The following is a 13,157-nucleotide window of genomic DNA, read 5'->3' as shown; positions in this document are numbered from 1 at the left end:
CCCCTTGGATTCAGGGACACATGCAGGGGCCCGTTCATTTAAAATGTATGTGGATGTACACTTGCTTACGCACAGTCCCCCGTTGTGACCTTCGTGAGAACACGCCGCCGCCAGGAGACCGACATCACGAGTGACAGTTCGGCCTTGAAAGTCTTCATCGCTCATCATGGGCCCCCAAGCAGCTGCCGTACGGCCATGCGGCAACATGTAAAGATTCTGCCGAGGAATCCCCTTTATGTTATGTTGAGGTCTAACAAACTCTAGGGAGAGGTACTCGACTGCTCGTCATTCACTGGGCTTGTATCGATGCGTGTCAGTGACGGGCCGGTACGCCGTTCCACCCGGCACCGATCTCGAAGTTCTCAAGACGAAGCTCCGTGGAGCTGTTGCGCAGGTCGTCATGGAGCAGCCTTTTCTACGCGTTGGCATCGCCAACGAAGACAAAGAAGCCGCTTGCTACGTCCACATTCCACGCATCAACTTCGCAGAACACATCCAGTGGCTCAGCCCGTCCCGCCCAGAGGCGGCGGATGCAGTCTTATGCAAACACCTCTCTTTCCAGCATGATCAGCTCTGGTTACAGCTCGACCAGCGCCCGCCCTGGAGGATCGCCGTCATTCCCATTGATACCGCCCAGGGCTCTCCATCAGAGATCGAGGTTGTCTTCTCCTTCCATCACGCTATCGGCGATGGTACAAGCGGCTCCATCTTTCTTAGCCGTCTCCTCAATGCACTGCTTAACCCGGTTGTCATTTCGGAACTTGAAGCGGACCAGCTCGAGCTGTCGGAGCCACCGATATTGCCCGGTCCCCAAGAGCAACTCATCAACGGTCGGATCAGCTGGCCATACTTTCTCTGGGAGCTATGGGCTGCCTTCGGCCCTTCCTGGCTGAAGTCTAAACCAGACGTCATTCCCTGGAAAGGTCGCGCTATCGACTTCTCGATGCCTTACCAGACAAATGTCCAGTTGCTGCGACTTCCGGCAGCCATCGCGACTAGACTTTTGGCGACCGCTCGGGCGCACTCTCTGACCCTAACACCATTGCTGCACGCACTCGTTGCCGCCTCGCTTTCTCGCCATCTCCCCGCCTCAAAGGCACAGGCTTTGGAGCCATGTTCTGCCATGAGCTTGAGACGGTTTGTTCCGGCGACCGCGGGGCTCGACGTGGACAAGCAATTCTCGATTCTCGTCACATCGACAGGTCACCCGATACCCAAGGCGTCGACCGCGATCCTTCGCGAATCCTCCGGCCAGGACCTTGAGCAAGCAATCTGGGGCGTCGCAGCCTCCGTCAAGAATGACCTCAAAAGCAGGCTGGCGACTCTGCCCCACGACGATATCACGGCCATGTTGAAGTATGTCAGCAACTTCCACGAGTTCTTCACGAAGAAGGATCACGGTGAGCGCGGCAACAGCTGGGAGGTCAGCAACCTGGGGGCCATCAACGGCGGTGCAACTGAAGGTGCCTTGTGGAAGCTGAACCGAGCCGTGTTCTCGCAGTCGGCCATGACAGTGGGACCCGGGTTTGCCGTCAACGTCGCGGGCATCGCCGGCGGAGAAGTCACCATTACATTGACTTGGAACGAGAATATCGTGGACACAGCGCTGCTAGAATCTCTGGCTGCAGACCTCGATTCGTGGACGCACCGGCTCGCAGGCGGAGCTCCCTTCTGACAACCATCCCTGCTTGTTCCGTCGACTCTCTCACGTTGCTCAGCTTAGATTTACTCTGGTTCTACTGCTCGGTGCCCTTTTAATTGATACGAGAGCCCGAACATTTATAATTACGTTATTGATTAGATGTCCTTACCTCACTCTGATGCATGCCCGCTTCTGATTTCTATCCCTCGTATTAGCAGGCCTATGCGCCTGCCTACCTGTTTACCTGCCTACAGCCGCTAGCTGCATCTAGGTATCTACACCTACCTAGGTACACGTAACTGCTGTATTAGAAGGGTGGGTAGGTACCTAGAAAAAGGAGATAGGCATGGGCAGTAGGTGCAGGCAGTTACGAGAAGATGCAGGCAAGTACAAACAGGTGCAAGCAGGTGCGGTCAAGTACCTATTCAAGTACAATAGATGATGTACAGGAGCGTTTTCCAGGCTGCCGTAGCCTTCTTCTATCAGCCCGTGTAACCAAACCTTCCTCGCCCAACATCCTCCCAGCCAGATCACGGATCTCCCTTATCCTCTCATTTCCGCACAGGAACTGGATCAAGATCAGGCAGCGAAACCAGAAACTGGCAGACATAGCATTGCGGTGTTGTTTCGGTCCCTTTAACAATCTCTTGGTGCGCTCCCGAGTCCCGCGTGATGCAGAAGCTATTCGCTGACAAGCCACCCTAGAACATGACGCTCGACACACTCCCTTCAGAATTGCTTCTGCATATCGCCACGTACTTCGACACTCTGGAATTTGATGCGGTTCTTGCTCTGGTCAGCCGTCGTCTCCTTGACGTCTTCAGACCCAGGCTGTACCATGCTGCCATCAGCGTCGATCTCCCCGACATCACTGTAATGGCTGCAGCGGAGGGGAACCTCGAGACTCTCAAAGTGGCCGCTACCTACGGCGCCCAATTCCAAGGAAAATATGCCCTGTCGCCAATGGGTTGTGTGGCGGACGACTGGAGACTCGAGCACTACAGAATTCATCAGATGGAAGGGGATACACTCATAAGATGGGGGCCTGACGCGGTCGTCCCCAACGACTACGACGCCGGTCCTATTCCACAAGAGGCCTGCTGGGCGACCCCGTTGGCAATGGCCGCCATGTACGGACACTACCACGTAGTCGAATGGCTCCTCAAACAAAACGTGGATTTGGAAGACGGCGGCCGGTTTCTCTGTAATTGCATGCCGCTTAGGTGACAACACCCCTTCGACAATTCGAAGTGCCATCCCGACCACCCTGGTGTGCAAGTCCGTCCCAGCCATCTGAAACTAAGCCGATTCCCGGCTTGGACACCTCTCCATTACGCCATATGCAACAGGCGAACCTCGATTGCTCGCCTGCTGCTCGCCTCTGGTGCCTCGTACCATAACGTGCGTATGCCCAACCGGTTCCGCAAATACCCCTTGTTCTCTATGGTGGGAAGCCCGAACAACGCCAACCGTGATGGGGTTGTTATCAGCTATCATGAGATGAAGAGGAGAATTTTCGGCCTCGATGAAGGCAACGGATTTCTAGACCAAGGCGATTTTAGTCCTCAAGAAGAAGACGGCGATAACGATGCCAGCATCTCGCCCAGCATCCCGCTATTGCAGACGACAGATGGCACTCCAGAGCTCGCGGAGACTGAGGATTTGGTCGAAATGGTCTCGTACGTAGACCCCTACTCTGTTCCCGCACTTCACATTGCTGCCTCTTCGGGGGCAAAGGCCATCATGACATACCTCGTCAAGAATGTCGGTGTGGATATTTTGTCCCAAGATAGCCACGGAGGGACCGTTCTCCACTACGCCGCGTTCGCACCGCCGCACAGCAACGCCGTCAACAAAGCCTTGTCTCTGGGAGCGGACCCACGCGCAGAGTTCTCCTGTACCATGGATATGTTTGGACAGCAATCGTTCGATGCTCTCGACTGGGCCATCCATTTCCGGGTAGAGCAGGCGGTCGGCGCTCTTCTGGCCTGGCCCGGATGTGACCTCGCTTGGTGCCATATGCCAGGCGAAAACCGCCTCTTGGATGATGCATCCTCGCAATCCCGATACACCTCTCAGCCGTTGAAAGAATCCAAAATCAAGCACATGTTCCGAGTATTGCATACGGGCAGTTTCCCGAGGCACATGACTCCCGGATGGCGTTACCGTGCCCAGTGTTTTGAGATGTTCTCCTCTCGGCTCCTTTCGGCAACCGTCAAGCAAGGCACAGGCAAATCACATATGAAGTACTTGCCCTTCCATCGCGAGTTGGAAATGGCCTTCTTCTGGGCTCTCCAGACCGATTCCCTGGAAAGAGAAGAGTCCTCTTGGATCGACTTCGATCGCTTCGACCTGAATAAGATGGTTTCCGTCCAGAGCTACGACGAGAATCTCATAAATCAATGGACCCTCTCCTGGAACGTAACACCCAATCCCACTACCGACGCCTTCTGCTCCATTGGAACCATAGCTCTCTACAGTGTCGTTGCCGGCAAGGCTAACTCGGGTCTCCAGGAGAAGAGGATCAGGTGGCTACTGAACGCAGGGGCCAACCCTTGCCCGCCAGGCCGAGAGACAGAGATGTTCTCCCCCATCCGTCATCTCTTGCACTCCATGAGGCTCCTCCCGTGCCGGGCTAGCGATGGTTTTCGAAGCTACGAGGAGAGCGAAAACAGCTTGTGGGGCTCTATTGGCGTGATCGACGTGCTCGCAGCGGCGGGCGGGTGGAACGCCTTTGCCACAGACGTCACAGGCAGTTCTGAGGGCCTGCTGGCCATGGCGGCGCACTACGTTGGGATGTGTGGAAGAGTAGCGGCGCTTGATGAAGAAATGTCCAAGAATATCCACTATATGCTCGAGAGCGGCATGCCTTCGAAGCTTGTAGCGATTCTCAAGGCCGTAGATGCTTAGCCCACTTTCAGTTTTGGGTTGTGCTTCCGAGCATTCCTTTACAGCTCTGTGTTACAGTTTTCATTTCATGTAGATATTTTGGTTGGCTTGATGTCCATCAGTTAGATGACCCGTTGTACGTCTTCTCTTTGCTTATCAGTACAACCTTATCTTTTCTCAACAAAAGCCGTGGTCAGATGTTAAGTTCTCTTTTCGTCCGTTTGGTTGCAAGCTACCCATTTTTCCAGGGTTGCTGTACATACTCAAACGACCAAATAGACATATAGATGCAATTTTATAAGTGAATATACACTTGGCCCTCCTTCTTCTCTGCTGGTGAAAAACAGCATGCATAATATTTATCTGGACCGACAAGTTGGGACCTACGGGATGCCCGAGAGGGTCTCACAAACCTTCAGGCACATGCCAAAATTTGCTCGTCTCATAGCCTGTTGTCTGCAATAGAATCGGGTTGCCTTTCAAGCAGACCAGAGGCCAAAGTGGGTGCAGTATTTAATGCGTTTGCATCTCGGTTGCTTTTTCACATTACATACCCTAATGGTCCTGGAGCCTGGAGTAATTAATTTTAGCGGGATAAGATTTTGAGTTGTCTGGTAAAGGTGAAGCCTACCAGCCAAATGATAAAGTAAAGTCGTCACGTAGTACCTGAATATATTGTCATTGGCACAGTAAGGCAGTTGTTCTCAAAAACAGCACCATGTGACCGCCCATGGATCGAGTGGATGTTCCAGATTCACTTGAACGCTCGGCATCATGGTATTTATCAGGGTATTACAGCATACAGTAACTGCTAGTTAAGTTCGGGGATAAAAGGGTGTTTTTCGCCAATGACTCAGGCCGTTAGTTGGGGTCCATAAAGGTCAAGCGTAGCTGTTCCAGATTGACGTACCGGAGGTAGCGTCGACCAGGCATATAGTCTCACACAACGCGTGGCCTGGAAGGGCGTCTCTTATGTTTTCCCTCAGACCAAACACTATCTGAATATCAAACCAATTCCTCCGATATTCACTAACCCAAAATCGACGCCCCTCCCAATGCTGTATTCACAAGAACACGATAGCAAAGAAGACATGGCGGAAGCGCCGACAGTCACAAAGCCGACGCTGCCCTCACTTCCTACCGAGATCTTACAGGACATCGCCGAGCTCGTCAGCGACGCGTGCGGACGGGCCGGCTTGGCCCGGGCGAGCCGTCGACTTTGCGAAGTCGCTAACCCGACTCTCTGGCGGCATGGGGTGCAAGACAATCTTTCGAAGATGCTGGTCCAGGCGTCCACGACCGGAAACCTGCACATCCTCAAGAAGTCCGTCATCTACGGCGCCTATATCGATGTCGTCCACCCTGTTCCGATACCAGAAGAGGCCAAGAAATGCTACCCCGTGCCCTTCCTACGTGAGGAGGAAAAAGATTTCCTATTCTGGGCGACCCCTTTGCACCTGGCGGTCTATCACGGCCACTATGACGCCGCGAAATGGCTTGTCTCTCATGGCGCCGACATCGAGGCCCCCGGGCACCTATTCTGCAAATGCAAGGGCTACAGAGATTACCTTGACGGCGATAGCAACATTTCCATTAGTTCCTGCTGGACTCCTCTGCACTATTCCATCTGCCGAGAAGAGAACTCAATCATCCGACTTTTGCTGTCTGCCGGAGCGTCAGTTCAGACGATGGTTAGTTCGGACAAAATCAGAATCAGCGACAATTTTGACAAGAGACTCCAGGGCTTCGGGCTCCAAGTCTTAAGATCAAAGTGCACCAGCCTATCATCAAATGTGACAGCACTGCACACTGCCTCGGAAAAAGGGATGAAGTGGCTCGTTACTCATCTTGTACGGAATATGCAGGTGGATGTGGATGTAACGGACAACTCGTCAATGACGCCGCTCTTTTACGCACTACTTTCCACCGACCCAAGCATGATCGACAATCTGGTATGGCTGGGCGCTGATCTGCGATGGAAGGGACTTGACGGGCGTACCCCGCTCAAGCTCGCTTTCCATTGCAATCTCTGGCAGTCGGCAGCAAGACTTCAAGACTTGGGAGCCAAGTTGGATACAGATACGCGACGGCCATGGTCAGACCTTGTGTGTTACATCAAACCCTCAAAATTCGGCTCCATCCATTTACCTGGTTTGCCTGAAGAGCGCGTCCACTTGCTATGCCATGAGAAAGAGGACATAAAACACGAAGCCATTACCAGGCTCGCTCATAGATTGAGGGATGATTGCCTGCTGATGAAGAAAGCAGGTTGTGAGGCGGGCATTAACCGCACCTCAGAAGACCTTGGCGCTTCCGCAGCACTTCCCGAAATCAATTACCTGGCCGAAGCCTTCATGGCGATCATCGAAGAGAATTGGTGTGGAACGAAGATTCTGGAAAGTTTCCTCGCCATGGGCGTCGAGCTTGACAAGGACGATCTAGCGTGGCATGCTGATGGTGGAATGACCCTTGGATTCAGAGCGCTGAAGGCAGTAACCGGACGCAATTACAGCCCATACAAGATCAGGTTTCTTCTGCAAAACGGGGCCGACCCGACGGACAAATGGAGGCACAACGCGCACGCCGAAACTCCCCTTCGCAACATCCTCTATGCAATTCACGACTGCATTTTGTCTGGCGTGGAACACGCCTGCGAGACCCGTTCTTTCCAAACTATAATCGAAGTGGCGAACGAATTCGGGAGGTACGGGGCCTGGGACTCTCCCTCTGCAAAAGAAAGAGCCAAGCTGTTTGGGATTCTTGAGAATATCGAGGAAGCTTCCGGTCTCTCGTCTAGGCAGCTGAGACTAAGGAAACAGCTGAGAGACAACCTCATTGTCCCCTACCACTCAAAGGAACTCCAGCAAACCTCGACTTGGAGTCCCAGATCCACCTAGGAAAGATCTGGTTTCTCGCCCATCCAGTTGGTATGGAAACATGACTGGAAAGATAGCCTCAGTGTTTCCAGCCACTACACTGGATTGCCAACAAGCCCTAGTCTGGAGCGCGTTCGGTTGAAAGTGGGAAGTAGAAGGACAGAATCAAGATGAGATTTGAAGACAAGAGGGCGCATCATGCATGGCTGGAATGCGTAGAGAGCGCGGATAGACTCGAAGGCCAAAGATCTTGAATGGTTCGAGGTTGCCGAACAAGCTTTGGCATCATTGTTGAGCCCTTGGGCCGGAGGGATTAGTGATCTAGGTAAGACATGTACAGACAAGAAGCCAAGCATAGCTGGGTATTGAATTGGACCTAAAACAAACCATGAAGTTGCATCAAGGACTCTTTGACCTGGCAGAGCGTAGGGTTGACACAGTTGAGTAGGCGTCGCAAATAACAACAAGAGACAGGTAGTATTCCAAAGAGCCTTCTTTGTATGTTAGCGTCCCTTCATGAGCCCCCTAGAAAGAACAATGCACAGCTAGACCTTGTGCTCCTTGGGATACAGCCTTGCACAAACCGGCATCACGCTCCATAATAACGGATATTCAATGTTGCTCAAAGTGCCGTCCAGAGCTCAAGTCTCGAACGCTTTCTAATCAGGGGTATCAAATGCACACATTTCCTTATCCTCCTTTCCCCCCACCATGCTCTTCACTTAGCCCTGACCTTTCGAATAACAACCTTCTTCCCGTCGAGCTCCCATCCGACACCGCGATCCCTCGTCAACGCCTCCCAGCTCTCGCCGGCACACTTCTCCAACCAGTCCTGGTCAACGGCCAGGTACGTCCTCCCGAAACACTTGAGGACATGCGTACGCATCTCACCCTCGGCGAACTCCAACAGCTTCGCGCGATGCCCGTCGACGTTCCTCTGCACCCTCCGGAACGCGACGTAGTTGTCGTGCGCCAACGCCGCCAGCACGGCATCCACCTTTGCGTCTTGCAGCGCGTACCGGTGCCGTATCGCGTACGCCTCGGCCAGGTCACCCCTGCGACAGGCGGCGTCGAGGACGAGGTAGCCCAGGACCTCCTGCAGCTCGACGCTCGTCAGGTTCCGGGCCGGGTGTATTGTCCGGAGCACGTGCAGGATGGCCGGGTGGTACGACTCAGGGTGCTTAATCAGGACTGACAGGCGGATATTGAAGAGGTAGGCCTGGATGGCAAACTCGTCTGTGCGTTTTGAGGCCACGATGCCCTCGCGGAGCTTGCGCAGGGCCATCATGACGTCGGAGAGGGCCTTTGTGCTGGCGGGGTCGTCGAGGCGTGGCGAGGACGCGGCGGAGACGGAGGGGTATTCCTTGAGATCGAGCGAGGCGAAGCGGCGGAGGAGCTCGTCGCGCTCGCCGGCGTCGGAGCAGAAGGTCATGTAGCGCTCGACGATCTTAGTGTAATACCTTTCCTGGGTCTTGAAGTCGAGGAGCCTACGCAGTGGCAGGGTGTCAGCGAAGCTTATAGCAAGAGTTGAATGGGATGCCAGCCGTACCTTGTGTCGCCTTTGGAGGGGAGGCCGAAGCTGTCGAGGGGGTCTAAGTCGACGGGCTTGAGTCTGCCCCACGGTCCCGAGTGCGAACGACCGCCTCGACCGGGGCCACCACCACCGCTGCCACCGCTGCCACCGCTGCCACCGCTGCCGCCGCCGCTACCGCTACCGCTCCCGCTACCGCCCCCACCTCTTCCTCCTCCCCGGAAGACTTTGCCTCCACCTCGGCCTCCACGATTTGACATGGCTGTGGATTGGGTTGTTGCTTCAAAGCTTGGCACGGCGGGGTGGCAGAAGGAGGTTAGGAGAGGGACAGACATGTCGTCAAAACAGAGATGGAGACATCCCACGCTTCCTCTATCTTATCTAATCTCCGACGGGGCGCCAAGTCCTGTCAGGGGAGTACAACAGTTGTCACTTCCGCTTAGGGAGAACGAACCCTAGGTCTTTCCAAAAGGCCGGACGCAAGAACGAACATCTCTTGTGAGCTGGAGCTCAATGCATCAATGACGATGTAGCCCAATATCCACACCAATGACGCTTGAAATGGCCTGACAGAGCAAGGCCTGCTTGAAGTTCGGGCGATCTGGTAGCCCATTTGCACAATGCCGACAGCTCTACCCCACCATCAATACCGTGGGGAACCTCGGCAGGTCAGGGGTCTAGTTGCATACAATATCATTCATTATCGAGCTTCCTCTGAGCTTCCTCTCGAGCTTCCTCTCGAACTTCACATCACCGCATGAGCCACTCTTCCGATTGATATCGATACGCACCTTGTAATTGACCATCAGTGAAACATAGTCATTCTTCCAACACATCGCCGCCATGTCAGACCGTGTAGCGCAAATCGCCGCTCACCTCAACTACCCTAAAGGGATGCTTGCGGGCCAAGTGGCCATCATTACCGGCAGCGGACAGGGTATCGGCGCAGAAACAGCACGGCTCTTCGCCAACGAAGGCGCAAAGGTGGTCGTTTCCGACATTGACGCCAGTACACCACCTCCTCAAGCCCATCTTCAATTCGTAGTACCAGCCACTGACACATACCTCAGGAAAAGCCCAGGAGGTCGCAGACGGTATCAACGCCGCCGGCGGCCAGGCCATCAGTGTCCCCGGCGATATGCTCTCGGCGGATTACATCACCCAGCTCGTTGCCAAGGCCGCCTCCTTCGGCGGTGGCAAGATCCATCACCTAGTCAACAACGCCGGCTACACCTGGGACGGCGTCATCCATAAGATGACGGATAAGCAGTGGGACACCATCATCGCGCTCCACTCGACCGCGCCCTTCCGCCTCGTGCGCGCCGCGGCCCCCTACTTCCGCGTCAAAGACGGCGAGAACCGCTGCATCATCAACATCAGCTCCACCTCGGGCATCCACGGTAATGCAGGCCAGGCCAACTACGCCATGGCCAAGGCCGGCGTCACGGGCCTGACCAAGACCATCGCCAAGGAGTGGGGTCCGGCGTTCGGCGTCAGGGCGAACACCGTTGCCTTTGGGCACATCAAGACGCGGCTGACGGATGCCAAGGAGAAGGGCGCCTTCGTCGAGGGACCCGGCGGCGAGAAGATCGCGCTGGGCATCCCGCAGGCGCAAAAGGGGCCAGAACAGCAGGCGCACGCGGACATCCCTTTGCGGAGGCCCGGGACGCCGACCGAGGCGGCTTCGGCCATCTTGGCTGTCGTCAGCCCTCTCTTCAGCTACGTGAGCGGGCAGACCATCATGGTGACGGGCGGCCGAAACATGTAACAGAAGGGGTAATGGAAACCAAAGATTATATAACCTGGGAGAAGCGTAGCCCCCAAAAAGTTCAAATCTTATCCTTGCGGACAGCGGAGTTTATGAAAATCCTAGGAAGCTCTTACCAGCCTCAGGTGTAACGATGCTAGGATTTTGCTAACGGCGGTGGGACTTGAACCCACGCACCCGTGCGCCGGGACGTTCAATCAAAGAAGCGTCTAATAATCCCGCTGCGTCACGGACTGTTGTTGGAAACCAGTGAGCTTGTTTGGGTATTTAAGGTGTCCTCGTACGCGAGGAAGGAGCGAGCAGGGCAAGGTTGCCGAAGCGAACGATAGATCGGGGCGGGGGGGACGTCAAGCGGCCTAACATCACTGAGCTGAACGTGTTTTCTTCTTCTTCCATGCGACTTGCCATTAATTAGGTATCGGTACTTGAATTCCCGTTTTCCCCCCAACGCCCGTTTCATGCCAATTGTTTCCTGTAACAAACAGTAAAAGATCCCTCGGTATCGTATCACTCCAAATCGCCCCCTTTTTTGCACACCCTCATACTCCCTCCCTTCCTTAAACCTTCAACCACAGCGACAGTACTCCCTTGGCGTACTCTACAATCTCGTCGCCGCCCAGCTTGCTGTCACCGTAGACGCGGTCGACAAAGGTGATGGGCACCTCGGCTACGGAGCAGCCCATGGCCTTGGCGCGGACCATCATCTCCATCTGGAAGGTGTAGCCCTTGCTTTCGGTGCTCGAGATGACCTTGTCGAGGACGCTCTTCTTGTAGAGGCGAAAGGAGCCCGTCAGGTCGCTGACGCCAGGGCGCAGGACAGTATCGGCGAAGAGGTTGGCGCCGCGGGAGACGAACTTGCGCTTGAGATCCCAGCCGTAAACACCGCCGTTGCCGGCGTAGCGGGTGCCCGTGACGATGTCGTAGTTGGCCTCCTTCTGGCGGGCGACCATCTGGGGGATGAACTTCGGGTGGTGGGAGAAGTCGGCGTCCATGATGATGACGAAGTTGCCCGTGACGAACTGTAGGCCGTGAACGTAGGCAGTGCCAAGGCCCAGCTTGCCGGTGCGTGTCTTGAGGGTGACGTGCGGGGCGTAGGCCTTAACGAGCTGGTTGGCGACCTCTTGCGTGCCGTCGGGGGAGCCATCGTCGACGATGATGAGTTCCCAGTCGAGCTTGCTGTTAGAGGAGGGGTTGTTAGCAGATGCGTCGCGGCAGAAATCAGGTTCGCCGAGGCGGTACGCGATAGGGGAAGAAGAAGGAGAAGATGAAGAAGAACATGACAGGGAAAGCCGGAACAAACGTACTTCTCGGTGAACGTGCGATTCAGCAGCCAGGTGACGATAGGGAGGTTGCGACGCTCATTGTAGGTCGGCAGGATGACGGAGTACTTGTTGGCCGCCATTTTGGGTTGGGCCCGGAATCAAGATCGGGAAGAAGAGAATCGAGAAGTGAAAAGATCGTGATAGTGCTGAACGGGGGCGTGGTGGAAAGGAGCGTGGTCAAGTTGGCTGCACGTTGGGGTTGAAGCTTTACTGCGATGCTGTCCTTTGGTGGCAGTGGAATTGGAATGCCATTTTGGCATCTTGAGTGGCGGATGACTAAGCATGAACTAGCCCCTGAGATTCAGGGGTTGGCCATAGGGCGGGAGCACCTGGAGGGATCTCCCAAGTCTGCATGCTTCAGAATTTTGAACGCCGACAGGTGCAGGTCCGGACACGAATTGATGTGACAAAGGTTTGAGGAGTTCCATGGGCTATGATAGATTTCTCAGTATCCTCCCGGGTTACCTGAGACAATTTCTTGGACATCGCGTGCCCTTCCAGCTGACACTGGGCTTTTTCGACCATTGACAACTCGTAACCAATTCCCTCTCGATACCTCTGTCAGATACGGATAATTCCGGTTCAATGGCGGGAAGAAGAAAACATCAGGTAGTAGTGATATCAAGGTTCGTCAAGTTTCTGAAAACTCCGAGCCAGCTTTATGCGCGTATTCAAGTCCAACTTCGAAGCCCCCATTGCAGCACGCAGCAACACCAGAGTCTCGCGACACTGGGATGGTCGTCGACGCATCTCAACACGAGGGGCGAAGTGACGATTTTATTTTATAGGCTGAACCCCCATAACCCCCATCATTTGACAACACTGCACTCACTGCTGCTGACCTCCCCGGTATCGACTGACGGCCAGATGGCGTGCAGCAAGCTCAAAAGCTCAGACCACAGTTCACAGAAAATAACGAGCGCTGACTGGACAAAAAAACAGTTGGCCAAGGGTGGGGCCAGCCATTCGTCCTTCCCCGCATCGCGCCCTGCTGCAGCACGCACGGCGACTCTGCATCGCCAGATCGCCAGGAATTCCATCGAAACAGGAACGACGGGCTTCACAGTGTCATCAACGCCGAGGCACACACGGCCCTTGGACCGCCTAGCAAAGACTCGGCGCCACAAAC

At 54.8% G+C, this 13,157-nt stretch overlaps 6 protein-coding genes across 6 annotated transcripts; 4 read left to right on the top strand and 2 right to left on the bottom strand.

The window, feature by feature from the left end:
* Positions 1–89: 89 nt before the first annotated feature.
* On the top strand, positions 90–1,894 carry CDEST_09666 (Putative alcohol acetyltransferase/N-acetyltransferase). Its single transcript, XM_062925825.1, has 2 exons — positions 90–207; positions 265–1,894. The coding sequence occupies exons 1-2, from the start codon at positions 167–169 to the stop codon at positions 1,673–1,675; spliced, it is 1,452 nt and encodes a 483-aa protein (XP_062781876.1). The 5' UTR covers positions 90–166; the 3' UTR covers positions 1,676–1,894.
* A 456-nt stretch (positions 1,895–2,350) lies between these two features.
* CDEST_09665 (Putative F-box domain, ankyrin repeat-containing domain superfamily) lies at positions 2,351–4,552 on the top strand (the record flags this gene model as incomplete). Its single annotated transcript, XM_062925824.1, has 2 exons — positions 2,351–2,815; positions 2,894–4,552. The coding sequence occupies 2 exons, from the start codon at positions 2,351–2,353 to the stop codon at positions 4,550–4,552; spliced, it is 2,124 nt and encodes a 707-aa protein (XP_062781875.1).
* A 1,034-nt stretch (positions 4,553–5,586) lies between these two features.
* CDEST_09664 (Putative ankyrin repeat-containing domain superfamily) lies at positions 5,587–7,428 on the top strand (the record flags this gene model as incomplete). Its single annotated transcript, XM_062925823.1, has 1 exon — positions 5,587–7,428. One exon carries the CDS (start codon positions 5,587–5,589, stop codon positions 7,426–7,428), a length of 1,842 nt encoding a protein of 613 aa, XP_062781874.1.
* Positions 7,429–7,903: 475 nt separating this feature from the next.
* CDEST_09663 (uncharacterized protein) lies at positions 7,904–9,411 on the bottom strand. The gene is made up of 2 exons (XM_062925822.1): positions 8,957–9,411; positions 7,904–8,894 (listed from the first exon to the last, which is right to left on the bottom strand). Exons 1-2 carry the CDS (start codon positions 9,271–9,273, stop codon positions 8,126–8,128), a joined length of 1,086 nt encoding a protein of 361 aa, XP_062781873.1. The 5' UTR covers positions 9,274–9,411; the 3' UTR covers positions 7,904–8,125.
* A 289-nt stretch (positions 9,412–9,700) lies between these two features.
* On the top strand, positions 9,701–10,707 carry CDEST_09662 (Putative short-chain dehydrogenase/reductase SDR, NAD(P)-binding domain superfamily). Its single transcript, XM_062925821.1, has 2 exons — positions 9,701–9,947; positions 10,009–10,707. The coding sequence occupies exons 1-2, from the start codon at positions 9,782–9,784 to the stop codon at positions 10,704–10,706; spliced, it is 864 nt and encodes a 287-aa protein (XP_062781872.1). The 5' UTR covers positions 9,701–9,781; the 3' UTR covers position 10,707.
* Position 10,708: 1 nt separating this feature from the next.
* On the bottom strand, positions 10,709–12,766 carry CDEST_09661 (Putative glycosyltransferase 2, nucleotide-diphospho-sugar transferase). Its single transcript, XM_062925820.1, has 2 exons — positions 12,011–12,766; positions 10,709–11,882 (listed from the first exon to the last, which is right to left on the bottom strand). Exons 1-2 carry the CDS (start codon positions 12,106–12,108, stop codon positions 11,264–11,266), a joined length of 717 nt encoding a protein of 238 aa, XP_062781871.1. The 5' UTR covers positions 12,109–12,766; the 3' UTR covers positions 10,709–11,263.
* Between the last annotated feature and the right edge of the window lie 391 nt (positions 12,767–13,157).

Source organism: Colletotrichum destructivum, chromosome 6 (genome assembly GCF_034447905.1).
Source record: "Colletotrichum destructivum chromosome 6, complete sequence".
Classification (NCBI taxonomy): Eukaryota; Fungi; Ascomycota; class Sordariomycetes; order Glomerellales; family Glomerellaceae; genus Colletotrichum; species Colletotrichum destructivum.
Note: the sequence above shows the minus strand (reverse complement) of the source record. Positions and strands in the feature narration are given on the sequence as shown.

What these genes read in the sequence shown, in the direction of transcription:
- CDEST_09662 (XM_062925821.1), top strand. Translation starts at nt 9,782, where the DNA reads ATGTCAGACCGTGTAGCGCAAATCGCCGCTCACCTCAACTACCCTAAA. An exon ending in CGTTTCCGACATTGACGCCA is followed by an intron (nt 9,948 to 10,008) that starts GTACACCACCTC and finishes CACATACCTCAG; the next exon opens with GAAAAGCCCAGGAGGTCGCA.
- CDEST_09666 (XM_062925825.1), top strand. Translation starts at nt 167, where the DNA reads ATGGGCCCCCAAGCAGCTGCCGTACGGCCATGCGGCAACAT. An exon ending in GTACGGCCATGCGGCAACAT is followed by an intron (nt 208 to 264) that starts GTAAAGATTCTG and finishes AACAAACTCTAG; the next exon opens with GGAGAGGTACTCGACTGCTC.
- CDEST_09663 (XM_062925822.1), bottom strand. Translation starts at nt 9,273, where the DNA reads ATGTCTGTCCCTCTCCTAACCTCCTTCTGCCACCCCGCCGTGCCAAGC. An exon ending in CCCTCCAAAGGCGACACAAG is followed by an intron (nt 8,895 to 8,956) that starts GTACGGCTGGCA and finishes GCCACTGCGTAG; the next exon opens with GCTCCTCGACTTCAAGACCC.
- CDEST_09661 (XM_062925820.1), bottom strand. Translation starts at nt 12,108, where the DNA reads ATGGCGGCCAACAAGTACTCCGTCATCCTGCCGACCTACAATGAGCGT. An exon ending in AATCGCACGTTCACCGAGAA is followed by an intron (nt 11,883 to 12,010) that starts GTACGTTTGTTC and finishes CTCCTCTAACAG; the next exon opens with CAAGCTCGACTGGGAACTCA.